Below are 27,104 nucleotides of genomic sequence, written 5' to 3'. Positions count from 1 at the left end.
TCCTAAACTTAAAAATAGGATCTCAATTCACAGGGTAGGAAAGCCCCAGCGCCCCTCCTCTCTAGCCTCCTACTATTCATCTTCATTTCACAGATATTTAAAGCATGTATTATGTTGCTATGGACAATTAGCCTTTTATCCAATTTTACTCGAGAGTTTAACTCTCCCACCCGAAGGTTTTAATTATACCCTCAGCCCCATACTTAGGTCTCGGTTCTTGCAGCTGGAAATCTGCCCCAGTGATGTTATAACCTTGTTAATGTAACAAAAGAGGAGTTTACTTAAAACTGGACTGACTATGGACTTAAGCCAAATTTACTTGAAAGAGGAAAGAGTCTGTCAAAAATCCTATAGTAAACACGGCAAAGCAGTTCTTTCATAGCCTTCCCTTAATTCATAGCGACAAGCAATTTACATGTAAGTGGATTCATATGCTTTACCAAGAGGCCTCTCCAAGCCGGGGCGCTTGCTGCCTCCCCCACCCACCTCCCCTTTTTCTCTTCTTTCCTCCCTTTAAGATTTTTTTTTTTCTATTTTGGTATGTGGAGTAGGCTGCTCTCCTTAGCGAAACAGCGTAAATCTACAACATTTTAATCACCCCGAAGCATAATTAGGGCACTCTAAACATTTACCAAGGCAGTCACTCTGAATAAGGCAGAAATTTCTGAAAGCCACTCTCAGATCTGACTGGTATCCTGTCAAATATGCACTTTATATTCTGTGGAAGCCTGCTTATAAAGGGCAAAAAAGCCTGCCCTGCTAACCAAGTAAGAGTCGTGAGCTGTAAGTGGGAGCTGTTGGTCAAATACCAGAGCCCACATTTTCTCTGTTGCCAAAATCCTGCAGGGTTTCTTACCTTCTACTGTTAATTAGATTACTTTTTTCAGTCCACACACTAACAAAAAGCATACATTAGACTAAACACAACATGACAACAAGGAAGGGCTGAAGGGAGAGCCTTCTGAGAAAACATGAAAGAAAAACATCACTCCTAATAGTACTGTATAAAGGGAGAAAGAGACTCTGCAGGTAATTTCAGGCTGCAAGGGGGGAAATCCCTAACATTTTAGAAGCAAAGACTAAAAATTAATTCCCCCCAAGTAGAAAGCCAGGCAAGGGTTTGCTTTAGCTACATTATTTTCAACTGTGCTCTTTGACAAAATCCATCCATAGCAAACAACTGGCCAGCACTCAAGTTTCTTTCATGCACATTGAAAATTTAATTAGTTCTAACTAGATCAAAAGTTGTTTTTCCCCCTTTTGGCATGTATCTGTATCATTTCTGTGCTATTTGGAAGCTGCTAGACATCAAAGGCAGAACCATCATTCTTGAGGAACCTCCACTCCTTGGAGGCGATTTTGATCTACCTCTCCTTTCCGCTACCGGATGTCATGACAGCCGGGGGCCACTCCAGGGGGGCTGGTTGCACCCCAACACATGCAGAGCTCATTCTTACTCCTGAACTGTATCCAGCACCAAGTGCCCTAACTGTTCCTGAGAATGCCCCTTAGACAACCCCAAACCAATCATTACTATGTGGAAAAATGGCAAACCTCCCCAAAACAGAGAACAGGTGAAAAACATTCTAAGTTTGAAAGAGTCCAGAACTTAGCATCATTTGGGCCTTTAATATTTCATGATATGGTGACCTGTTCCAATTATTCCAAAATCATCTAATTCTTTCTTTGCTTGTATCCTTAAAGTTCCTGGCTTGCTTTTCATTCTAATGTCTTTGGTTCTAGGCTTTCATCTTGTTTAGCAAATGATTAGGGAAACCAAGCACCCACTTAGAGTCCTCTAGTTAGCTGGAAGGTTATAAAGGCACAGGCCATGGGAGCAGAAGCAAGGGTTAGCATCCTATGCCTCCCTCTCATTAGCTGTGCATTTTGGAAAAGTTGGCTTAGCCTTTCTGAGTCTCCATTTTCTTCTTTATAACAAGGGGAGAATAACATCTCCTTCAATGGTTGTTACAAGGAGTAAGATAAAAAGCACTAAGCCTTGTGCCTGGGGTATAGGACATATTTGGTTAGCATTTGACACTACTCTAATCAAAGTCACCATTTCAACCTCTAGAAGATGTAGTTGTAGCTGTGCCTGGTGTGATCTTTTAACTACAAAGATGGTATTATTTTAAAATCCATGTTTTGATATGTACTATGTGCCAAGCACTGAGCTAGGTGCTGTTTAGGTGAATTCTCTTTCCTTGGTCAGAGCTGCAGCTCTATAGGCTCCATGATGCTCCTCCTTCTTTCTCTACTTAGAGTTCTGGGCATTTGGGAGAAGCTCAATGAAATAAACAAAGGTCCTTGGAAGGATATTTCTTTCCAAATAAAAAGTATTTAACAGGAAAATTTGCATGGCCCTTACCTTTCCTTCTGCTGTGGGATACTTATTAATGGCTGGAGCTATAGCAGCCATTTTGCAACATGAAGACAAAAGCTAGCCTTATAGTGGATTGAGTAGAATAGCAAGAGTAAACTACCCCATACTTTCTGGACTACCCACCTCCAGATTTATGGTTATAAGAGGAAATATATCTTTCTATTTGTTGGATTTCCTATTAGTACAGGAATGTAAGTACATTCCTGATACCTACTCTGATTTCTCTCTGGTCTGGAAGATGTAGCTAGAGAAAAGAGGGTTTCTGGACACCCTATAGATTTGCCTGGCTCTATTTAAGGAAGGGTCAAATGGCAATTTAGGATGCAGAATGTCTGCTGCTCAAACTCGTCACACTTTCCCTTTTAGCAGTCCCACCACACATTGTAGGATCACACAACACAATTACTAAATTGTGGTTTTATCACTGTCTGCAATGTTTTGGCTTCCCTTGGGTTACAGAATACTATATTTGAAAATCTCCATATTTTCCCTTGGTTGTGTTCCAAAAGGAAAAGACATAACTGATGAGCATGTGCCTCCCTAAGAAGCACTGGCGAGAGTACATCTTGAAGTGTGCACAGTAATGGGTGTCCTTTAAACCCTCCACTTCCAATTTTCCTATTAGAGTCTCCTTAATTTGGCACCCCAGGATTCTACTTAAATTATCTTAGTCAGGATTAGGGGAGCAAAAGGAGACCACAGGGGCCTGACCCCTGACAGTTCAAATTGTCAGCACTGGGAGAATGACACACTTTTCTCCCCACTAATCCCACACTGCGTGGCATGGTCTCAATTTTGGAGCAATCCAAATGCTTATACACTTAGCCAATCCCCAAGCCATTCATATAGACTCAGTACTGAATAAGTGGGGCATTTATGTATCTCAGATATTTCTCCTTGCTCGATGCCAGGACCTCAATATTTTGATAAAGTGATGACAGGAAGAACAAAGAGAACAAAAAGTAAAAGCAAAGAAAAGACTATAAGTACATGGAAAAAACTATGAGTGGCTACAATTTATTTTGTGTATTAGAAAAGGGAATTTGTTTCCATAAGGCAATTTTAAACAAAAATGTGGATTTTAGAGACCAGATTGTTTTCCTTCCTTTCACAAGGAAACTGAAGTAGATCTGGGTTCAGAACACTCAAGGACCAATTTCTAAAACCTGCTTTGGATTTTTTCTTCTTGAATCAGCCAAAAAAAAAGGATACTGAGAAGGACTTAAAAAACCCTTTCAGTCTACAGCAGCACTGTCAATAGAAATGTAATACAAACCACATATGTAATTAAATTTTTGAGTAGCCAGATTAAGAAATGTAAAAAGAAGCAGGTGAAAATAATTTTAATACTATTTTGTTTAACCCAATATATCCAATTTTTTATTAGTTAAACATGGGATCAATATAAAATTACTACTGAGATAATTTATATTCTTCTGTTTTCATACTAAGTTTTTGAAATCAGAGGAGGGCTTTATACTTGCAGCGTTGCACTTGGACAGGCCACATTTCAAGTGCTCAGCAGACACATGCGGCTCACGGCTGGTGATGAGGACAGCACTTGTGGATAGTACTTCTCTCCACTAACACACACGTGTGTATAAACCCAGAATGGCCTAAAAGCTGTCACAACAGCAGAATAATGTGAATTTTTAATGACCCCTGCCAACCATCCCGTGCACTGAGGTGAGTGGGGGAGATATATAGCAGAGTTAGACATACTGTAGGTTAATCCAGATGAAATTGCTGGATATTCAACCTCTCTTGATGTACATAAACGGCAATTTCATATTCTTCAAGCAAATATTTTAACCCAGGAGTATCATGAGATGGGTCATTGTGAAACCCAGGGCCAGGCCTACAGTGGACCTTCAAAAAAAAAAAAAATGCCTGATACACGTGGTAGCTGATCACAAAGGTATGGGCCCCCACCTTTCGGGTCTGAGGGCAGCAGTTCACTACCTACTAAAATGCTTGGCTCCTCTTTTATGGACAGTGTCCACATTCTACAAGCCCGGCTGAAAGACAACATTTGATCTAAAAGCAAAGCACTGCCCAAAGACAGGTGCTACTGGCCACAGTGTGCGGCACCCAGCTCGAAGCCCATGGCTGCAGATGCCTGGAAGTACGTTGCTTGGGTGCCTGAGCAGCCCCTCAGATGTCAGGCTTTGCAAAACCACCCTCAGCATCCTCATCACTGCCATCACCACCATCATCATCATCATCATCATCATCGTTCTTGTCACCACCATCACCACCATCAAAACCATCACCATCACAGCTGTCCAGCACTGTCCACTGCCATCCTCAGCATGATCAGCATAGCTCCTCTTTATTAAACCCTAACCTGCTTCTTTTGTCCTCTTCCCAATGACATTTTCATTTCTTCCCCCGTTGAACTCCTACTCAATCTTTAAGATCCAGTTTAAATATCGTCTCTTCAGCAAAGCCTTCCTTACCTCACAGTCCAAATGAATTACTCTCTCTCTCTCTCTCTCCCGGAAGAATATAATATAATGTATATCCTTATATTACAATGTAATGGCACACTTATGTAATCATATCCCCTGCTATATTAAAGACATCTTGAGTACTTTCAGCTCCTAGCACTGAGCCAATTATCTATGTAGCTAGGGGGCTCAAAATAGATATAAGTTGAATAAATTCAAAATAAAAGGTTTCATTCAAGTACTAGGGCCTTTTGCTCAGTAGCGCATGCCTTGAGTGCTGAATTAAAAAACAAAAATTCTGAGTCTCTACCATGATATTTTCAATCATTTTATGGATATTCTGTCTTCCAAACAGATTCTAAGTAAATATAGGCATGTCATTGTATGTCTTTGTGGATCTCACAAAACCAAGTAGGGGGCACTCCTTTTTAGCTACGTTATTGAGTTATAAGTCCTATACCATAAAATTTACTTTATTTAAAATGTACAATTCATTGGTTTCTTAGTATATTGATAGAGCTGTGAAACCATTGCCACAACCTAATTTTAGAACCTTTCCATCACTCTAAAAAGAAACTCTGTACCCATTAGCAGTCACATCTCATCCCCTTACCCCTGCACTCTCCAGCCCCTGGCAACCAGTAATTTACTTTCTGTCTCTATAGATTTGCCTATTCAGGACATTTCATATAAATTGGATCATATGTATAAATTGGAAATATGTATTTTGTCTGTTATTTCACCTAGTGTAATGTTTTCAAGATTCCTCCACTTTGTAATATATATCAGTAATTTTTTATTGTCAAATAATATTTCACCACATAGATAAACCATATTTTGTTTATCCATTTATCAGTTAACAGACATTTGGATTGTTTCTACTTTTTTTGCTAATATTAATAATGTTATCGTGAATATTCATGTAGAAGTTCTTGTGTGAATGTGTGTCTTCAATTATATTGGGTATACACCAAGGAGTAGATTTACTGGGCAATATGCTAACTCCGTTTAACTTTTTTTTTTTTGAAGAGCTGCCAAATTGTTTTCCACAGAGGGTGCATCATTTTACATTCCCACCAGCAATGTATAATTGTTCCAACTTCTCTACAACCTCGCCAACACTTTTTATTGTCATCTTTTTATTATAGCTACCCTAGTGGGTATAAAGTGGTATCTCATTGTGGTTTTGATTTGCATTTTCCTAATTACTAGTGATATCAAAGCATCTTCTCATCTGCTTACCGACCATTTGTATAACTTCTTTGGAGAAATGTTTATTCGAATCCTTTGCCCATTTATAAATTGGGTCATTCATCTTTTTATTATACAGTCTGGATACAATTTCTTTAACAGATACATGATTTTAAAATAGTCTCTTCCATTTTTGTGGCATGTCCTTTGAAACATAAACTATAAAAATTATGGTGAAATCTAATTTTTCTCTTTATTATTTAGCTGCTGATATTGTTGGTGTTGTTTCTAAGGTGGTTTGGCCAAACCCAAAGTCACAAGGATTTACTTCTATGTTTTCTTGTAAGAGTTTCATAGTTTTAACTCTTACATTTAAGGCTATAATGTATTTGAGTTAGTATTTGTATATGGGGTGAGAAACCTTTACAAAACTTAGAGTTTTCATTAATTAGTATTCCACACAATTTTCTGTATATCTTGGACCCATCTTGCCAATTGTTTCCTCTTCAATGGCCATAAATACTTGAGTATGCTTTCTCTTGAGCATTTTAGAGGGGACTTGGCCTTCAAGATGCCCAGTAAATTTTATACAAGAAGAATTCAGGGGTGCCAGAAAGTTTGTTTGCGCTTTTAATGTCAATGCTAGTAAAATTCCTCATAAACTGATATTATACTCTCTGGTGACATCTTTTCTTTCATTGTCCTAAATGGTTTGTATATCCTGAATATGGAAAATATAATGGATGCTTTCTGTTCTTTAGGATTTTGTGTTGTTTCTCTTTTCTTCTTTCCTTCCTTCTTTCCTCCCTCTACCCTCTCTCTCTTACAGGGTTCCTTCCTTTCCTTTCTTCCTAATTACATTTTCCCCTTTCATAGTCCCAATTTCCTTCCTTAATTCTCCTCCCAACTAAACTGTGAGCTCACTGAAAGCATCTTCTATATCATCGCCATCTCAGCAACCCTTCAACACCCATCACCACCCCGCCACCCACAAGCAATGCCTGGCACAGGGCCCATCTGTGGGAGGTGTTCAATAAATTCTTTAGGGTTTAATTCAGATAACTAAGCCCTGTCCATGAATTCTGATTCCTTTCTCCCACAGTGACTGTACATGCACTATTATATCCACATTCAATTTTGAAAAAAATTAAACATTCGGTTTATAATAGCTAGAGAACAGTAAGATTTACTCCATATAAATGAAAAAAATTCGAAATAAAAAATATTAACAGTGCAACCACAAGTATGCAAAACGTATTCATGGAAAAATAATTCAAAATGCCAAGTCTTTTTTGGGGGGTATATGTTTTCTTCTTTCTGCTAGTCAGCGTTTCCTATAATATGCACATTTAATTTCTATTTTCAAAATAATGGTGAGTCTATTTCAAAATAAATAAATACATTTCTTGATTTTTCAGATACGAAAAGAAATATAACATCGCAGTTATCAGACTCTTGAAAATGTCATACAAATGAAAGCACTCCTATAATTACAAAGTCCCATACAAATATACCTTACTACTACTCTTATCTTGAATAATAACAATACAATTGATATTACTCAACCCATTATACTGTAGAAGTATCTACCACTTGGGCTTTTTATTAATCATCTAGCAGAAGCAATTTCCATTTTCCTTTGGTCTTGCTATGACAATGACATTCCTCCCCTGTCTGTCTCCTGACTTGCTGAGCATGTGTACATTTCTACATGTCAAAGATATCAAAGACGAATTTACCAGCCCCTGATCTTTAAATGAAGTAACCTTGACACCCCTGAGGCCATCAGGGACACGTGAGTGGTTTATGTGGGCTGTGCACAAACACGTGCACGGAGCGCAGCTTTGCATCTCTCACAGGCAGGCTTTGCTCCTGGGAAGGGCTGAAACGGTACAAGCGAACCCTTGTGTCTGAGACTCAGGGGCATCAGCTGGATCCTGTAATCACTTTGTTTGCTGGATTTAGGAACATGGGAGCCTGCAGTTGATCAGTTCTGCTCTGGGTACCACTGCAAGTCAAAGGAAATTCAGTTCAAGTTTCAGGATACAAGGGCGTGATTCATTCAGCTTACAGAAAAAAAAAAGAGAAAGCCATCTCTGGCCACAAAAGTCAGGCATCCTTCCCTCCCAGCTCATTTTGGGGAGCCCTCATTTTGTGGGACTTCAACATCAGGGCCAAAAACCTCTTGGTCCCTCCACTGGCTGCTGCTCAATACAAACACCATCCCTTCCATCATTTTGATGATTATTGTTTCCTCAGTTAATAAAACATAAAGAAAGACTATTTTCAGGGATGTTGAGGGGCAGAGGCCTGGTTTGGCTGAGGTCAGCCTTGGCAGGAGACAACTCTTTTTTTTTTTTTCCTAAGGTTTTATATTCTTTTGGTAAAATCATATTATTTCAAATATTAAAATAATAAAACATTAGGTTATGCAATGGAAAGTGGTTCAAGTTTGCTGCCACAGATTTTCATGTATACACTTTTAGTTGTATTAAAAAGCTTAACTCCAAGCTGGAGGTTTGAATAATATTTTCCAAGCTCAGTATCTCCCTGAAAAATTCCAGACCCATTCTAGGAGCCTCTTTCATTGTATATCTCTTTTCCTTTTCTAATACCATCATGAGGGAACAGTAATACCAAAAATTTCCTATCTAATTACAGTTGACCAATGTGAATGTAAACATTTTAACTACGTATGGCAGAAGTAAAGTCTCTAAGAGTGGCCTGGGAAAAATGACATGGATCAGTAGCCAATTTTCAATGTCAAGAAGACTGTGAGAATGGAGGGAACAGGGCTCAGGTCCTGCTTGGAAGGAAAACTGTCCTAGGGCAAACATAAGGTTAGGAGCCAAGTACATCGTGGTAGAAGATTAGCTAAATTATTCCCAACTTACGACATTTTGGAACCCTCCTGCTCCATATAAAGTGCACCTCCAGCAGAAACCTTCCAGAGCTATTTTTGACCTTTTAGCAAGGCCCCCATCTGTTCAACCACTGAATACTTTTCATTCCCCACTTGAATACTGTATTTGATTGTGAGCCCGATATGAAATACTCCTCCTACCCCTCTCCTTTTCCTGGCTTATTTCCTTCACTCTCACGACTTAGATGAGATATTGCTTACTCATGGAAACTTCCCTAAATCCCCATACCCACTTCCAATATGTTTTAGGTGCTCCATAGCACCTGGTATCTTCCTTATCAGATCACTTACCACCCTGCCCAGTAATTACCAGTTTACTTCACCAACTTCCTCGGGGGACATGAGCTCCATGACTTAGGGACTATGTCCCCAAGGCCAGACACAGTGGTTAGCTCCAGGGGGTGCCCAGTGACTAAGGGGGTGCTACAGATTTAATCAGGCCCCCCACAGAGACATCTTTAAGTCCTAACCTCTAGCCTTGTAGTCATGAAACCATCTGTAAATAGGATCTTTGAAGACGTCATTAGTCAAGGTGAGAACAAACTGAATCAGGGTTGGACTTTATCCAACATCCTGGAGTCCTTATAAGCAGAGGAAATGCGGACACTATGTGTAGGAGTCAGAAGGAGATAGAAAGTCATGTGATGGAGGTTGAACTTGAGTTATGGATGGCTAGCAAGCTACCATCAGAACATTACAGACTTCGGAAAAATGGTTTGATTCTGCCAACACCCTGATTTTGAACTTATAGCCTCCAAAAACCGAGACAATAAATTCCCATTGTTTACACTAAATAACCTATGGGACACTGTTAAAGCAGCCCTGGCAGATTAAGACGGGGGCATCCTCCAACTCCAGAATACCCAAAGGAGATGGGTTAGAATGGCAAGGCTCCACAAAACCTGTCACAAGGAGGAACCAGAGACTTCCATGTGGAGAAGGGAAGATTCTGAGGCATGGAGGGTACTGGAGAGAAGACAGGTTAGGAGACCTGCCTTAAATATTCAAGAATCATAAAGACGGACTAACTGCTTTTGTAACCTCCAATAGCAGAATGAAAAAAGGAACCAAAGAACAAGATCAAGAAAGTATTATAGTGCAACAAAAGGCACATTCCTTCAAACAAAGTTCTCTGAAGAGGAAATAGAATAAGTTCCCTCAGAATGCTGATGAGTTAGATTTATCTAGACTTGCCAAGAAGCAGATCTGGACTAAATGGTTTATCTGCATTAATTCATTTAATCCTCAAAAGAATCCTACGTGGTAGGTTACATCATTTACACACTTTCCTAAGGGTTTTTAAGTTACAGAAAAAGTAAAATAAGTGGAGTCAAGATTCAAACCCAAGTCATATGACACCTCAAACCTTTGTGCTAATGTATTCCTCATCACCTACATGCCAGGCAGAGGCTAAAAGACCCCTTTTCAGTCATGTTGTTGAGGACACAAGGGGCACTATCAGAAAAGGGGACAAAGTAGATGGTGTGAAGCTCTAGGTTTTCATGACAACACTTAATTTTCATCCCTCAGTCTTGCTGAGGTCAAGAACAACTGTCAACAGAGATGCGATGGGCATAAAATTGGTTTTCCAGTTTAGAACTCTAACTCATCATATTTCTCAGCACTTTGGGGATTCTTTTCTTCCCACCTTCTCTTACAGCCAGTGCTAGAATGCTACCCAGGTTCCTGGGTAGAATTCTTTGAAAGCCAAGCTCAAGACAAAATCCTGGCTCAACCAATGGTATCTCACGGTTACCTAGTTGAGGAAGACAAGAACACAGGCAGTATTTGGGTATGGAAGTCTTCCACTGCCCCTTCAAATTCACCAGAAAGATCCCAATCCTGGATGTATGATTGACATTCAAACAAGTAAGACCAGAGTCAGCTCCTGGAAAGTGTGGACTATGTTCATGCCATTACTGTATCAGCATCTAGGGCTGTGGGAGGTCCCTAGTTATTGCTCAATAAATTATAGCTGGATGAATTAATGAACGAAGGGGCAGGAGCATCCATGAAAAAATTAATTTTTCTTCCAATGAAATGGAGGCTTCTGGGGCAAACAGAAGTGATCATTAAGAAAAGCAGTACAAGAAGCTGAGTCTTTATGTTTGGGTACCACCAGAGAGTTAGTCATGTAATCTCATTATAAAGTGAGCTTAATCTCAGTTTCACACCCTGCAGAAAAGCAACCATCAATCAAGATTCGAATCTTTAGATGTAGGAGATGCATCTAAGCACCAGGACTTAATGTTCACACTTTGAGAATTTTGTTTATTTCTTCAAAACCCTCAAGAGTTACCATTCAAACAAGAAGATGAAAAGAAACATAATCAAGAAAAGGCTTTCACTCCATTTGTCTGTGATAAGTCAATAATAACTAAGAGATAAACAAAATCTTTACCTAAGATGCAAATGTGCCGACCCTTGGAATACTGTGATTTAAATGTAAGCCAAAGAGAATAAAGTCGAATACTGATTAAGAAATGTGTCACATGGTGTAAATCCTCCCAATTTTCCCATATAATACCACCAAATGGTTCATTTTGCTATTTGATGGCAACATTTAAAAAACATTTTAAATATATACTTTTCAATTTGAGTCCCACTGAGCTTCAGCTTTATAGAGAGAGGCCTTCATTTGAATTCTTGTCTATTAAAAGTGTTTGTAATTTAGTGTCAAAAATGTTTATATGAAAAGATAATGTTTATATGGAAATATTTATGGATGAAATTATATAATGTCTTGGATTTGCTTCAAAATAGTCTGGGATAGGGGTGGGGAAGTGTGGGATAGAAAGGACACAGGGTTGGCAATGAATTGACAATTGCTGACAGTGGATGAAGGGTATGTGGGGGTCCATTTTACTTTTGTGTATGACTGACATTTTAAAAAATAGGAATAAAAGCAGGTTCAATCAAAATTTATCTGAATCCATTAGGTCACCAATTAGGAAAGAGATGATTCTCATAGGAACACTCTGCCTCATTCCAGGGAGGGCAATCAAATTTAAATCTCACTTGGGTGTTTGGTTCTCCCCAGACATCTGTATGCATCCCACATTAATGGGCAGGCATCTCAAGGTACTTGAAGAAATCTGACTTTCTGGGGCATTGTATCTTGACCAAACTCTAAAATTTTCTCCTTCTTTAAATACATGCATTTGATAAATTTGCTTTCCCAAATGGGCAGTTAACCTAAATTGAATATATTCTTCATAGAAAGGCCTTCTAAACAAATGAAAGACTGCAAAGGAAATCTGCACAGGAAACAGTTTGCTCAGAAACATATTATCCAGAAAATGAGAGTAGATTACAAAAAGTTCATGATGGAATCAGTTATATATAACTTAAGAGTCTATGTTCCAAAAGGAAACAAAAATGGCTCTGAATGGTGGTCAAGTGTCTAGACAATTCCACCAAAGGTTAATGTTGAGTAGTGGAGGAGACTCCTTTCTGAGCTATCTGAACCTACATGGTCTGGGCCTACTTGCTTCCAGATGGGAGAAGGTCTGAATACTGTGAATGAGCCAGTGATCACACTCTACTAGTGTCCTTAACACTCTGGCTTACGGTCCATGCTATTCTAGGAGCTGGCCACTGGTGCAAGTTGAGAAACTACAAATAGGTGGGACTAATCCCATCATTCTCAACTGGAGGTGATTTTGCTGTCTAAGGGACATCAAAACAATGTCTAGAGACAGTTTTGACTGTCATAACTGATGTGACATGTTGCTACTGGCATCTAATGAGTAGAGGCCAGGGATGCTGCCAAACACAGGACAGCCCTCACAACAAAGAATTATCCAACCTAGTGTCAAAGGACTGCTGATGAGGACCCTGGACTGCAGCGATAGTCACCACAACAATCCTCCCACAGCCTCATGTGTAGAATGAGGAAAGTGCTCAGGGTGGCAGAGGACAGATCTCCCTGGAAGAAGGGAAAGAGAGCACCTTCTCCATCACCCTGAAATCCAATCTAATCCCAGTGCTGCAAATTCTGCTTCTTACGGGTCTCTTAGAATCTTCTACTTCTCTCCATCTCTACTGCCACTATCTATGACTAACCTATCATCATTTCTCCAGCTGGAAGCTTCCTAATAGTATGCTATATCCAAATCTATTCTCTACATAATAACCAGAGGTGATCTAGGGTGCAGTGGTCAAATATGTGACCAGACAATATGATTATCCTTGAAATATTCAAATCCAAGCTTTGTCATTTCTATTTATGTGGCCTCATGCTAGTTACTTAACCTCTCCGTGCCTGTTTCCCTAAACATAAAATGGGGATAATGATAGTACTTATCTCAGAGGGTTCTTTGCAAGATTAAATAAGGTGATACACATAGTCTGTGGCATGTTATAAACACTCTGTATTTTCTTTTGATTATTTTAAAATTATAATCCCCCTTTAATGAGTTCCTATTCCTAAGACAAACACTAAAACCCTGTCTATGGCCCCTGCCAATCTCTCCAACCTCAACCAGTCCTACTTTCTCCTTTGGTCTCTGTGCCCCAGACATACAGGCCCCCTGTGAGCTAATGGAAAGTATGTCCCTTTTTGCAATCTCTTCCTCTTGGAATGTGCTTTTCCATTTAACCCCTCCAGCAGCCCCGCTCTGTCATCAAATGAACTCCCACTCACCCAACACATCCCTGCTCACAGCCACATCTTCAGGGCACCTTTCTGCTACCTTCATGATGCTCTCATAGCTCTGTGGACCTCTCCATTTTGTACTTTCATCCAGTCTGTAATTATGCATTCAGATAATGCATTTAGTTTAATCATTTCCTGTGATCGATTATAAACAAAACACTCAAAAATATTCATTCATTCATACAGTAAATAACAGTGTCCAGAAGGATTTGTTATATAAATGAATGAATGAGTCCAAATAAATGATAAAATGAATAAGGAAGATTTAGGGTATACTGTAGTTTAATATTCTGTATTAGAGTAGTTGCTATTCAACCTGCAATTGCCTTGAGCTTTATGGAAACCCAAAACACTCTGAACTTGGTGGAAAGGATGCCACATATGGCCTGGAGTCAGCTGACTAGACTCTGAGCAGAGATCTCTAGAAAGCTCTTTTCCTTTCCATCTCAAGAACAACGTCCTTGCTCAGTCAAATCCTCATCCCTGAAGAACAAGGGAGGGGAGTTCTTTTCCTTGTACTTGACAGGTCAGGAGACTGTTCTCACTAGTCTGAAGCCCGAGGCTGACTCTGGGAACACCAATACCACATCCTTTTGGGGTGAGACAGCAGGAGTCATTCGTGTTTCAGGGTCTTTGGAAAGCCATAGGTTTCCAGGAAACCACAGAAGGCAGCTTTGCTTTAGTGCTTTGACTTTTCCATCAGGCAATGTGCTTCTTTTTCCAAAATTACTTAATATGGGAAATATAAACATTTTTTACAACACTTTCTTGAGTTGGCCGCATAAATCTTAAACATCTGACCAGAATACCACAGTCTTTCCCACTGTACTGGTCTGAATCCTACAGGAAACAGAACTCAGGACAGAGGGTTCCAGCAAGGAACCTTCAACGAAGGAACTACAGAAGGAGCAGTGGGCAAAGTTAAGGAAAGAAAGGAGGATGTTGAGGTACCCAGGAACAAGCCACAGCAGGCAGCTGTGTAGGGCTGGAAGAGTAAAGAGAAAATGAGCTAAACCCGGTGTATCAATTCATAATTTTCCTAGGGCTGCTGAAACAAAGTATCATGAGGTTGATGGATTAAAACAACACAGACATATTCTCCGATAGTTCTAGAGGCTAGAAGTGCAAAATCAGGGGGTTGGCAGGGCCTCTCTGAAGGACCTAAGGGAGGATCCTGCCCTCCCTCTTAGCACCTGCTGACTGCCAGCAATCCTTGGTGTTCCTAGTTTATTACAGGGTCCTTCCAATCTCGGCCAGTCTTCACATCGCCATTTCTCCCTATGTCTCTCTCTGCTTCCCTGTGTCCAAATTTCCCTCTTCTTATAATGACACTAGTTATTGGACTTAGGGCCTCCTCCCACCCCCCACTCTAGGATGACCTCATCTTAACATGATTAGGTCTATAAAGACCCTATTTCCAAGGAAGAACATAGTCACAGTACTGGGGTTTAGGACTTCAACATATTAGAGGCAGCACTATTTAACCCCCAGTACCCAGTGACAGCTGGAGCCATGGACGGAGACCTCTGAGACAGAGCTATAGTCACAGAGAGATGATGCTACTGCCAGGCATGTGGCCCCAAAGCAAGGAAGGGAAGTGAGGAAATTCCCTATCCTTCTTCTCTTCTCACCTCTGTCTCCTGTAGGGCCTACTATTGGCCAGGAGTCAGCTAGCAAGGGAAGCTAGCGAAAGCAACAACTCAGGGTCAGCTTCCCAGGGCGCAGCCTTCCAGAGAGGGCAGAGAATGGCTGGGAGGAAAGGGGGAGAGAGAAGGGTATGGGGAGCAGAGAATAACCTGCTTTCCCATATAACTTTAATTGACAGGAGTCTTGGAAATGGATTTGAAGGGAAGAGTTTTCAAAGAAAACTTAAAATGGCAGAGCCAGGAAACGAAAGAAGTTGTTCAAGCTCAGGGCTCAGTGAAGTGAACACACAAATACCAATTTCAAAACAGAACAGAAAGAGCAATTTAACTGCACCATAACTGCAAGCTGGCACTAGCTGCAGATGATGCTCTGAACATCTATGCAAGCAAGCAAAGCACTGGGTGTGACGTAATAACAGAGTCTCAAAGATGGCTGCTGCCTCCTACAGGTTCGAATTAAGATCCCAGGGATATTGGCTTCACCCAAAGATGAAGTCAAACACTACATTTCTACTTTCACTGTCTGTTGGTTTGCAAATGATATGAACAGGAAATAAAAGTCTTTGGCTACACTCTGCTGCCAACTGGGCTTTGAGATATAGTCCTCATTTGCTTTGCCTCTGGGAAACTGAGGGGTCTCCCCTTAACACCTCATTCTCCAAGCAAAATGGCCAGAGCCAGCCCCTTCCCTGCCCCTGAACATGCACACACACACACACACATGCACACACACGCGCGCGCGCACACACACAAGGTGCCTGGTGCCTGGGAGGTACTTGCGATGCCCTCCTGCCCAATAATCAAAATTAGAATCTCATAAGACAACCATTATGCTGAGAAAATCTGGGAAACATCTTAAGCTCCAACAATTTGTAGGGCAACATAGCAGGAATAGAAAAGGGAGGGGGAAGGAAGAGAGGGAGTAGGGAAGAAGTGAAAAAAAAAAGGTAGGAAAAAGAAAAAAGGAGATTGGGAAGAAAAGAAAGGGGGGTTGGATGGACAAGAAAGGAGGAAGAGGCAGCCAGTGGGAGGCAAAGTACAATATTCACTATCATTTATACATTCAACAAACTTTTATTAAATGCTTACTATGGACCAAGAACATTCAAAGCCTTCTCCACCTCATTGCAAATCCCTGGCCGCCTGCAGGGACCCTATAGGCCTTTCCAGAATTGGAGCCTTTTATGAGATCCTTCCAATGAAGATGCAGACCTTGATGGCCACCCTCTGCACACGCAGGATTGAAGCTTCCTCTGACAATATCTGACCTGGATTGTAGCTACACAAAGTAAACATTACAGGGAGGCAGAGAAAATCTACAAATTGGAACTTGCCTCTAAGAGCTGCCCTTCACAGTTCTGGCAGTAACCTGGATGTCTGGGCAGCCAGTCCATTTCTGACTGACATGCTCAGCCCTGCTCTGGCATAAATTCTCCCACCTATCCCAGAGTTCATACTTTCCATCTATCCTTTCTGCTCTACATCACCCTTGAAAGAAGTTGGCCCCTATAAAAAGATCCGGGTGCCCAGAGGGTAGTGGCAAAGAAAGGGAGCATATGGAGGGAAGGAAAAAGGTGGAGAGAGAAAAAAAGGTCTGTTTGAATTATGCATCCATTTACAGGTCTGACCTGATCCTTGAAGACTGTCAAATGTCACACCCTTAATTTATAGTTGGGCAAAGTGAGGACCAGAGGGAGCAACACATTGAAGAATGATGGAATACTGGAGCTGGTCAGGATTGTATGGTCTGCTAAGCAGCAAAAAATGCCTGGAAACAGGCTTTTTGGATTCCAGCCCAGGGTTTATGTCAAATAGGGAGCACAGTCTCCTGGGGATTCAGATCTCAGATAGGGAGCTACGTGGTGAACTGGTCTATAGTCCCATGAAAGCAAGCCAGCATCGAGAGGTCAGAGTCACCTACATAACATAGGAAGTTCTCAGGCCATCATGTCTTTTGGGCCTGAACAAGACAGTAAGTGGAAAGTACACACCGTAGGTAAGTCCCCTTTGAAAATAGTCATGTCAAATTAGAAGCAACTACAAAGCTTTTCCCTCTTCCCCAGTTCAAGAAACATCAGTCTGAAAAAGGAAGGCCAGTTGTTATTTAGAGTTGGCTTTCTCAATCCCAACACTGTTGGTGTCCTGGGCCAGATAATCCTTTGTTGCAGGGGGGCCTCTTGTGCACTAGAATATTTTGCAGCACCCTGTGCCTTTACCCACTAGCTGCCAGGAGTACCTCCCCTCCAGTCATGACACATGAAAATGTCTTCAGACATTGGAAAATGTCCCCTGGTGGGGAAAAGTCACCCCAGGTTGTATATTGCTGCTTTAGAGAATTAGAGAATATTGGCATGGTCATCTGAGTCCAGAGCCCTGTTCCCAGATGGAGAGCTCAGGATGGACCTGCCTCGACTCACCCAACTATGACCAGCAGATTCAGTATTTGAACTTGAGTACCCAGAGCCCCGCTTACTGCTTTGGAGGCTTCGTGTCTCAGGGGTTACCCTGGGTGTCCTGCCCTTGGCAGCCTTCTGGTCTCTCTCTCTGTGATGTAGCTGCCCTGTCCCTTACCTAGTAGGGTTAAATTTGCCAGTGCCCCCCACTGCATTAGATCAGATACTTAAGGAACTTACTCCAATGTAATGTTGCTCTTGGACTGAAAGCCAGGGTCACACTGGACCCCGCTGACCTGCCATGCCTTAGGAGGCTGGAATGCCCGGACATTTCCTTTTTCTTTTTTAATGTTTGACCTTCCCTGTTCCCCATGGAGCTGCTGTGAAGATAGAGATAACATAAAGTATGGTGCTTGGAATTATTTAAGCTTTATGATTCACAAGCATTTAGATTATTTAACTGCTGATTATGATTATTTAAGCTGAAAGACTATACTGCTCTAGTTTAGGAAATGTTTGTATTTCCATTAAAAACCACTAGGCCAAGGGCTCTTTGACTGACATTTTTTCACTATTAAAACTACATTTATGGTGCATGTTCTTTGCCAGAAGACAGTGTGTCCCTTATTTTGCTTCAAGATAAGGGAGCAGACTTCAAAGGCCTCCTCCGACTAGCTATCTCCCAGCCCCCTCCCACCCACCATCACCCCAGCTTTCTGCCTTGCACCCTGCCCAGAAGGCAAACTAGAAGAAGCATCTATCTACCCAATGCCTTCTGCTCTTTAAGCTAAATGGGTCCCACAAGTCCCAGATTTAGAAATTCTTGCAATGACACCCCAAGATTTTCACTGGGAGACTGTGTACCCAATGGTTAAGTTCATGGACTATAGTGTCAAACAGATTTGCATTTGAGTTCCAAGTACATGAGCTTCAATTTCCTTATCTACATGTGGGATAATAACACCTCCCACCTCACAGGAGACAGCAGCAATAATGCAGGTGGAGTACTTAGCCCATGCCTGACATATAGCAAATGCTCACTGGTAATATTACTAAAGCGATATTAGCATATTCCCCAAAGTCTGCATGCATTTAATAGTATATATGCCTGGGCTACTTTGAACCTCTGAAAGCTATTTAATCAGAGACAGTACCTTCCTCAAAGCCTGAGACTGTGAAGGACTCTTAATTTTACATGACAAGTAGAATCATTCCTTATAATGATTTGTGAAGCACACCTCTCCTTGCCTCATATATTTCCAAAAATATGGGGGAATTCTATTTTAGCCTTTTAAGAAAGAGGAGTGCACTTGACTTTTAACTTTTGGGAGAAAGCTTTTGCATTCAAATAGAATCCTTCAAGGAATGAACAGAGAAGGTCCCAGCATCTCCTGAATACCATCTACGTGCTGGGTCATTTACGTAAGGGAGCCATCGGTAGAATTCCAGGTTGGAAGGAGAATTAGAGATCGCCTCATTCCCCTTGTGGGGTGGGAATTTGCCACCAAGTACCCGAAACAAGTCATTTCCTCCCCAGGATCTGCTTGAAAAACCTCAAGCGCTACCTCAAAATCCTAGCAAGTTTCAATTGCTACAAAGTTCTTTCACATTGAAGGAAAGTCTTTCTCCTCTTAATAAATTCTACATCCCAGCTCTAGCACAATCTTCTCAGGCAACATGAATCAAGTCCATTTCTTTTCTTACATGTCACCCCTTTAACATTTAAAGGAAGCCTCTGTCTTGGTCTTCTCAGGTCAAACTCTTTAAACATGATTTTCAGGTATCCCTCAGTCTGTCTGCTCACTTTCCATGGTTTGCCAACTGTGATATCCAGAAATGAAAACAAATATCTTCTGGGGCATACATATAAATATATGTTAGAGATACTGTCACTTAAGGTGTAGGATAAAATCGTCTTTTAATACTCAATAAGATGACATAATCAGTTTACACATTTTTTTCATACTTTGTTCATTTCAACAGGCATTCCTAATTGCTCCCAATATCCATTCTCCCTCTTCCTCTCCTGGTATTAGATTGCCTGAATATTAGCTGTATTTTCCTGACTGCCTTGCAGCTAGCTGGCAGGTGACTTAAATGCTCCCCACACTACTTCTTGCTCCTACTAGAACATAAGCTCCATCAGTGAAGATTTTTGTTCCTTTCTGTTCACTTAGAATCATGCTTAGATCAGTGCCTAGGATTCAGAACAGTCCTTCACACATACCAGGCACTTGCCAGTGACTTAACTGAATGAATTGGTGAATTGTTGAATGGATCAGATGAGGGTACGTACAACTTACAGGACAGGGAGTTTCCTTCCTCGTGCTCTTGTGCTCATTATCACTTTTGGGTGGCTGGAATGTGGATGGGATAGCTGGAGCAGAGGCAAAAATCTTGCACCATGAGGTGGAAGCCATACAACGAAAATGGCAGTGTCAAAGGAGAAGAAGCATGGGTCCCTGGCGATTACAGAGCTACTTGTCTGAGCCTCTAGAATGGGTGGTTTTCTGGTCCCTGCATTTGCAGGTACGAGAACAGTCCACTATTCTATTATTTTCTTTACAATTAATTTTTGTGTACTAGAAGTTTTGTACACAGTAAACCTTTTCTGCTTAAGTCTCTCAGTCTCCAACTTCAAGAATAAAGAGGGAATCAGAAATCATGAGTAGAAAGATTATATTTATGTCAATACTTTCATGCTCGAAAGCAAACTGATTTTGAAGTTGTTGTTAATGACATTTATTTCCCTTCCCACTATGTCACCTGTCCTAAAATACTGTAGATAACTTAGAAAACTGCAGCAGGCTCTATAAATGTTAAAACTGACTCAAATACCTTTAAGAACTGAGCAGGTTATAAGCAGAAACACAAAAAGGCAAGGCTGGGATATTCTAGCACACATTATCACAGTATTTAATACTTCTTTAAATTGGACATGCCAAAGGTTTTCTAAATAAACTACCGCTTAGTGAAAGAATTGTGTTGTAACAAAAAAAAATAGAAAAAGAAAAATGCTGAAAGCATAAGGCCAACAGGACTTTGATTACAGAATCAGTGTTTTGTAACTGTAATGGGTTTACCTAACTTACATTAATATAAGAATAACGTAATACATATTTACACATATAATTTCATATACATATATATAGCCTTTTACAACTTAAACATCACTTTCTCAAATGCGCATAACAGCATTTGATCCTGATATTTTTATAAGATGGTACTACCCTTTTGCAGCTAACTGAGTTTGTCAATTTTAAATAGTGGTTGCCTTCAGAACTCCTCTCCCAAGCTCCATTTATCCTGTCCAATTTGCCGGGCACTTAGGATTCCTCCCACAAGAAATGTGATTTGTCTTTTCTCATTTTGGCATGAAGTAAAGAATAAATTGATTTTTATCCTTTTCTGCACCCTGCCTCTCCTTTGAAGAGTACTTACCTAATGAGTGCCTCTCTCAGAAAGGATTCCAGATCAAAGAGGCCAATGGGATAATGCTCTAGAATAAGTTGCTGCTTTACCTCACTGTAAACTTCCTAAAATAGCCCAATGTATACAAAGACTTGCAAGGCTATCTGAAGAAGATGTCTAAAATCCAACAGTACCCAGTAAATTAAGATGGATCTTACAACGTCAACAGATGAGCTAAAACGTAGAGGTCTGCTTAAATTTTTTATATAACACAAGCATAGGAAATCATTATGAGAAGCTAAAATACATACTTCAAGGTATGTGACTAGCAACCAGCTCTCAAAACTCTTATTCACTCGGCATTTTATACTAAATGGCAAATATCAGTTAGGCTGCCTCTCTGCATATTAAATTACTGTGCTAGTTTAAATCATCTGAGCAAATGCAGAGATAAATTTTAGTACTGTATCTCACAGCCCTCAATTTCTTTTAGCCATAGATATCAAATTCACCTGCCACAAATTAAATAATTGGGCTTTGGTTACTGAAAATGTAAGCTTGTTAAGTAGCATTAATAAAACCAAACATATAGAATAATGTTCTTGAGAGTCTTTTACTAAAATCTCTTTTAAACAGGAGCAAATATAACAAAGATTGACCATTATGAAGTGTTTAACAAGGGGTTTCAGATATCTTTTAAGTAAAAGAATAATCTTATGCACAAAGAGAAAGTGAATATTATGTTCACCTTTGAAAATATTTGCTTGGGAACTGTTAGATCCTGCCAGGGTGGGAATAGTGACTGACAGTTAGAATACTAACCAATAAAGACCAAACTAAGGAAAGGGCTGTGGGGGGAGGGATCCTACGTGAAATATGGCCATAGACTCTTATCTGTACTAAGATAGCCTGAGTTATGAGAAGATTTCCAGACTATGGAAAGGAACACCCCATTTTTCAGGTTCCTCTTCACCCCAAACCAAAAGAGTCCTTACCTTTGCAAATGGCTTTTAAGTTAGTACTCAACTTCGTTGGTAATGCAAGAAACTTCACTTTAATTCATCTATTCATTTATTTGTTCACATTTTATTCATTCATTTGTCCATTCATTCATTCATTCATCCATTCAGTTCCTTTACTCATTTTACTAAGATACAAGCTTGATGACATCAGGGATTTTTCTGTTTGTTCATTCATTATTCCCAACTCCTAGAACAGTGCCTGCCGCATAGTCGGTATTCAGTAAACATTTATAAATTTTAAATAAATTCATCTTTTCATTCTACGAAGGCTTACTGAATGCCTACTGTGTGACAGGTACTGGATATCCAATATTAAAAGGGAATTCTGCTGTAAGTAACATTAAAGCATGTCATGAGAATTTTTTTTTTAACTTGGAAGAATCAGGCAATATGTTCTCATTCAAAATTCAGCCTAAATTTAAAATAAGACTGAAGAAGAACAGTAGGTAAAATGTAGGCCAGCGTTGCCCCTGTCCTGACATGATATAAAACCAAATCAGGCCATAGTTAAAAAATGAATCAGCTGAGGAGGTGGGTGTAGCTATTGTGAGATAGCATGAAGGAGCTTCGCGGTGAGGGAACATTTCTGTGTTTTGACTGTGGGGATGGTTACAAAAATCTACACATTTCTTAAGTAAAACTAAGTATACTCACATGTAAATAGGTGCATGTAAAATTGGGGAGATTTAAATAAAGTTGGTGGATTTTACCTGTGTCAATTTCCTGATGTGATATTGTGCTATAATTACACAAGCTATTACCACTGGGGGAAACTGTAAAAGGTACGAGGGATCTCTCTGCACTATTTCTTGCAATTGCATGCTAATCTACAATTATTTAAAAATAAGATAATAAAATAAAATGAAATGGTAGGATGCTCATCAAATGTTACGAAAACATTCTTTATATGAGCAAAACCTTCGTCAAGACAGACGTTCAATAATGGGGTAAACCTATATGATAGTACATTGAGTAATTAAAAATAATATAACATTATATTTTTGACATGGAAAAGCATTCACCATTTTGTGAGTAAAAGAAGAAGGCTTTACAAAATATGTAAGTATAATAAAAAATAATGAGAAATAAAAAGTTCACAAACATATATACCAAAATGCTATTAGTGTCTTTGCCTACAGGATAAGATCATAAGCAATTCTGTTTTTTCATTTTGCTTCTCCTTATTTTCTCTTTTTTTTCATTGCAATGAACAGTATTGACTGAGCAAATATCTGAAAAGCCACTCATCCTGTGGAAGGGCTCAGATGAATTCCATATGGCTCTGGAACAAAACTCAAGACAAGAAGGAGAATTATGGAAGGACAGTTCTGCTCAATGTAAGGAAAAAGGAATTACTTACAAGGGCCACGGAACATGAAATACCACCGTAGGAAGCCGTGGCTCCATGTGTTCATGGCAGCCTGGTGAATTCTTGATTAGAAATTATGTGGTCAGGAGTCTAGTCAGAAAGTTGGACCTAGCTGCCTTTCAATTCAAAAACTGTGCCATTTGATTTTTTAACAGACACCACCTCACATCTTAAAAGCCCCTTTTATGTTTCAGAGCACTTTCACATATGCTGGTTGAAATTAATTTCATTTCAGTATTTTTAAAATAAAATACTGTCCCCACAACAGTTTAGTAGAGTAGGCAGAGGAGGTATCATCACCCCCATTACACTGAAAGGGAAACAGAGGCCACGAGCATTACTTTCTTTAGTGTATGGGATGGAGAAAGAGCAAGTTCAGAGATTACATCTCCTCTCTCTTGTTCATGACCCCTTCCCTCCTTATTTTGATACTACAGCCTCTCCCTTCCCACCAGAGTTTTGAAACTGGGTAGATGTGGCCTAAAAATGCCTGAGCAATACCTGCCATACCAATGGAAAGCAACAGTGCTTCACACAGAATGACAAGGACCAAAGATGACATTTCCCATCTGACTGTTTTTGCTACCTACTCTGACTCAGTCAATGTCAAGTAACCAATAGGTCAGCTCAAGATCAGTCAAGACAGTTGGTTGACTCGAATGGCCCAAGAGGCTCATGAATCTCATTGGGAATCTCCATCAGTACAATTGGCCTTTCCTTGTGCCCTTCATGATCTCAGGGAATGAACCATATTCTGGTTTCAGGGCCATTTAAATAGTGAATGGGACTCATACTGGGTTTAATGAAGTAGCGCTTTGTTACCTTTTACCAAAAGAATTGACAGACGGATTTTGTATTTATTTTGCAGTGGCAGCAGATTAAGCACTTCAGCAATAATGTGGCAATTCACCAAAAGAGGTCTTAGTTAGGTGCTATCTGAAATCATGAAATTAAGTGGGAAAACATACACATGAAAAAGGCTCATATGTTTTAGAAAAATAAATCCACATTTGAGATAAATGATACTCTTCACAAAGTATACTAAACAAATGGCTTATTTTCATTGGCTGATAGAGCCCATTTATACACATATATCACTTTCCTTGTGCCAAGCCTTCCCTGAGTGTCTCCTCACAGCCACCCCATGCAGGCCCTCAGAGGCAGAAAGTGGAGGGTCCGCGAGGGTCAGGTGATTTCCCTCAAGTCACACAGCCACCAGGGAGAGGCGACAGGATCCCAAGCCAGGGCCGAGGACTCCAAAATCAGCATTACTTGTTCTCTCAAACAGTTGAAAGTATATCCTTATATATATATGTATATATATGTTTATATATATACATATATATATAAACAGGAAGTAATGAAAGTTTCTTTATAATGGCATAATAAATCACTTCAGGAGATGGCAGAATTAGCTGGGGGAACAGCTGGGGAACAATTAGATAAATTAAGCTGGATTTAACACGTAAGAATGCAGAGAGGCAGAAGAGGGACAGGTGAGCAGAAAAGAATAAGGACTGATGGAATCAACGTACCGGTATTGTTAATACATTATTGATAACAAATTATTGGTCAAGGTGATAATGCCACAGACATTTGAAGCATTTTTCTTCTTAGCTGTGTGAGATTCAGTCTATAGCAGGCAATTTATTCATTCATTTGTTCAACAAGTAATTCTCAAGCACCTATGACACGCCAAGCCCTTTTCTGGGTAGCGTGATTACCATGCAGTGACGCATAGAGACAAAAGTCCCAGATTCAGTGGAGTTCACAGAAGCGCCACAAGAAAATGAGGCAGGAGAGAGGGAACCTGGGGTAGAAGGGTGTGATTTTAATCCTGGCCAGATGGCCCTAAACAAATTACTTGAAATCTCTCTGAGTCTTGGTTCCCGTACCTCTCAACTAAAGAGAGTAATATTTGTTTTTATTATGGCATCCTTTATTAGAAAGATGTGAGAAAAACTACTAATTTTTTGGTCGTGGAGAAACTGAGGTACTTAGCCAGGAATAAAAGTTTTTGTCCTCATTATTAAATCCTTCAAAAGACTTCCTTCTGTGTTTTCCATGATCTAAGCTTTCGGGGCTTAATGTTAACCATGTGTACAACTTGCAGGTCAGGACAAGGTCACTCTTTAATACGTAGCCACCAATTTCAAAGTCTGTGTTGCAGGCTTAAGATACCATAATTATGTATATTTCCCCTTATTGTGGAAGGAAGTTGGACTTAAATGATATCTTAGTGATTATTTCATTTTAAAACTTATAGAGATGCTGCTTCTTGCCTAGTTCTTTAGAAACCGACACACAGCGACCGATGAGTTCACAATCTCCGTGTAATCGCCTTTCCTATGTTCTTCCACAATGATACTATTTCATTTTGAGAATGAAACAACCATGTGGATGTGGGTTTGTCTCAGCACCACTGGACTGACCATTTCCCAGCAAGCCGAAGGGCACTTAATCAATTAAATTAAAGAAAGCTATGGGCTCTAGTCTCCCGGCTTTACCCACCCCACTCTGGAGGGAGTGGGGCAGGAGATTTCCAAGCTTATTTTTATGGGCACATCAAATCACAACACTGGTTTCTAAACAAAGAGGTGCCAACCTTTAGACTCCATGAAAGCTAACACAAGTCAGGCATTGTATACAAGTGAAAAGAATATAATTACCGAAGTTATAGTCACAATCAGGAAATAGCTCCTCGAAAGTTTCCACTTACTCTGAACAGCACTCAAATTACCATTGTGCTTAACGAGGTCTCTTGGTGGACTCAGCCCTCTGCGACAGATCTATGAGTACCAGCAGGGTCCCCAAAACAAAGACACGCAAAATCTGATGCTGGATGGTTTTAAAAATAACAGAAGCGTAAAAGGTGCAAACTGGGACATTGACGCTATAATTTTAAAAAGAAGCATAATCTCAAAATTGACTTAACTGCATTAGCTAAATTATTCTTTCTCTGAGCTCTTCTCTTGCATTCCTTCTTCCTACTTCCAAAGAGAGGTTAGATGAGACTGAAGGATAGTGAAAGTGGGTACTCACTTCATCTCCAGGACCTCCTCCAGCTGTTTCCTCCTCTCTATCCGGAGGTTGGCCAAATGCGCTTCTTTTTCAGCCAAGGACTGCTGCGTTGAGGCAAGGCGTGCTTTGGTGGCATCCAGTTCCTGTCTGGTCTTTTCCAACGCATTCATGAGCTCTTCTATCTGAAAGGCACATGAGCTGGGTGTGTTATTTCTCCCTCATTCAAGCAAAAGACATTCCTTGCTAGCTTGTGTTCTGACCACAAACATACAGGAATCATAAGCGTCCGTGGACTGGGCACTGCATCTAGGAGTCACTGGTTAAAAATAAAATGTTTAAGACACAAGTAATGTCCTGATTTCTCCACGTTCCCCACACAATTGGATTGTCCAATAACTTTTATAGAAACTATTGAATGTATTTCTTCAAAGTAGGGGTGAGTGGTTTGACCCCATTTCAACTTGTTAGTTGGCAAAAATCTCAAATTCTTCCACACAGTGGGTGGAAGTCAACACTCAAAATGCACAATTTACTTTTGTTTGTAGGCCCCAGAGTACTCTGACAGGAAGTAAATCTGCGTATTTTAGATTCATGTACATTTTAACCTATCAGAACATTGGTTGGGAAAAGCTATTTGA

General features: G+C 40.2%; 1 protein-coding gene across 1 annotated transcript in view; it reads right to left on the bottom strand.

The window, feature by feature from the left end:
* ERC2 (ELKS/RAB6-interacting/CAST family member 2) overlaps positions 1-27,104 on the bottom strand; it is an 865,607-nt gene that overhangs the window by 183,820 nt on the left and 654,683 nt on the right. The window contains exon 13 of the mRNA XM_077128970.1: positions 26,488-26,648. Within this exon, the coding sequence (XP_076985085.1) occupies positions 26,488-26,648 (161 nt within the window). The remainder of the gene's footprint in view (positions 1-26,487; positions 26,649-27,104) is intronic.

This window comes from Tamandua tetradactyla, chromosome 15 (genome assembly GCF_023851605.1).
Source record: "Tamandua tetradactyla isolate mTamTet1 chromosome 15, mTamTet1.pri, whole genome shotgun sequence".
Lineage (NCBI taxonomy): Eukaryota > Metazoa > Chordata > Mammalia > Pilosa > Myrmecophagidae > Tamandua > Tamandua tetradactyla.
Note: the sequence above shows the minus strand (reverse complement) of the source record. Positions and strands in the feature narration are given on the sequence as shown.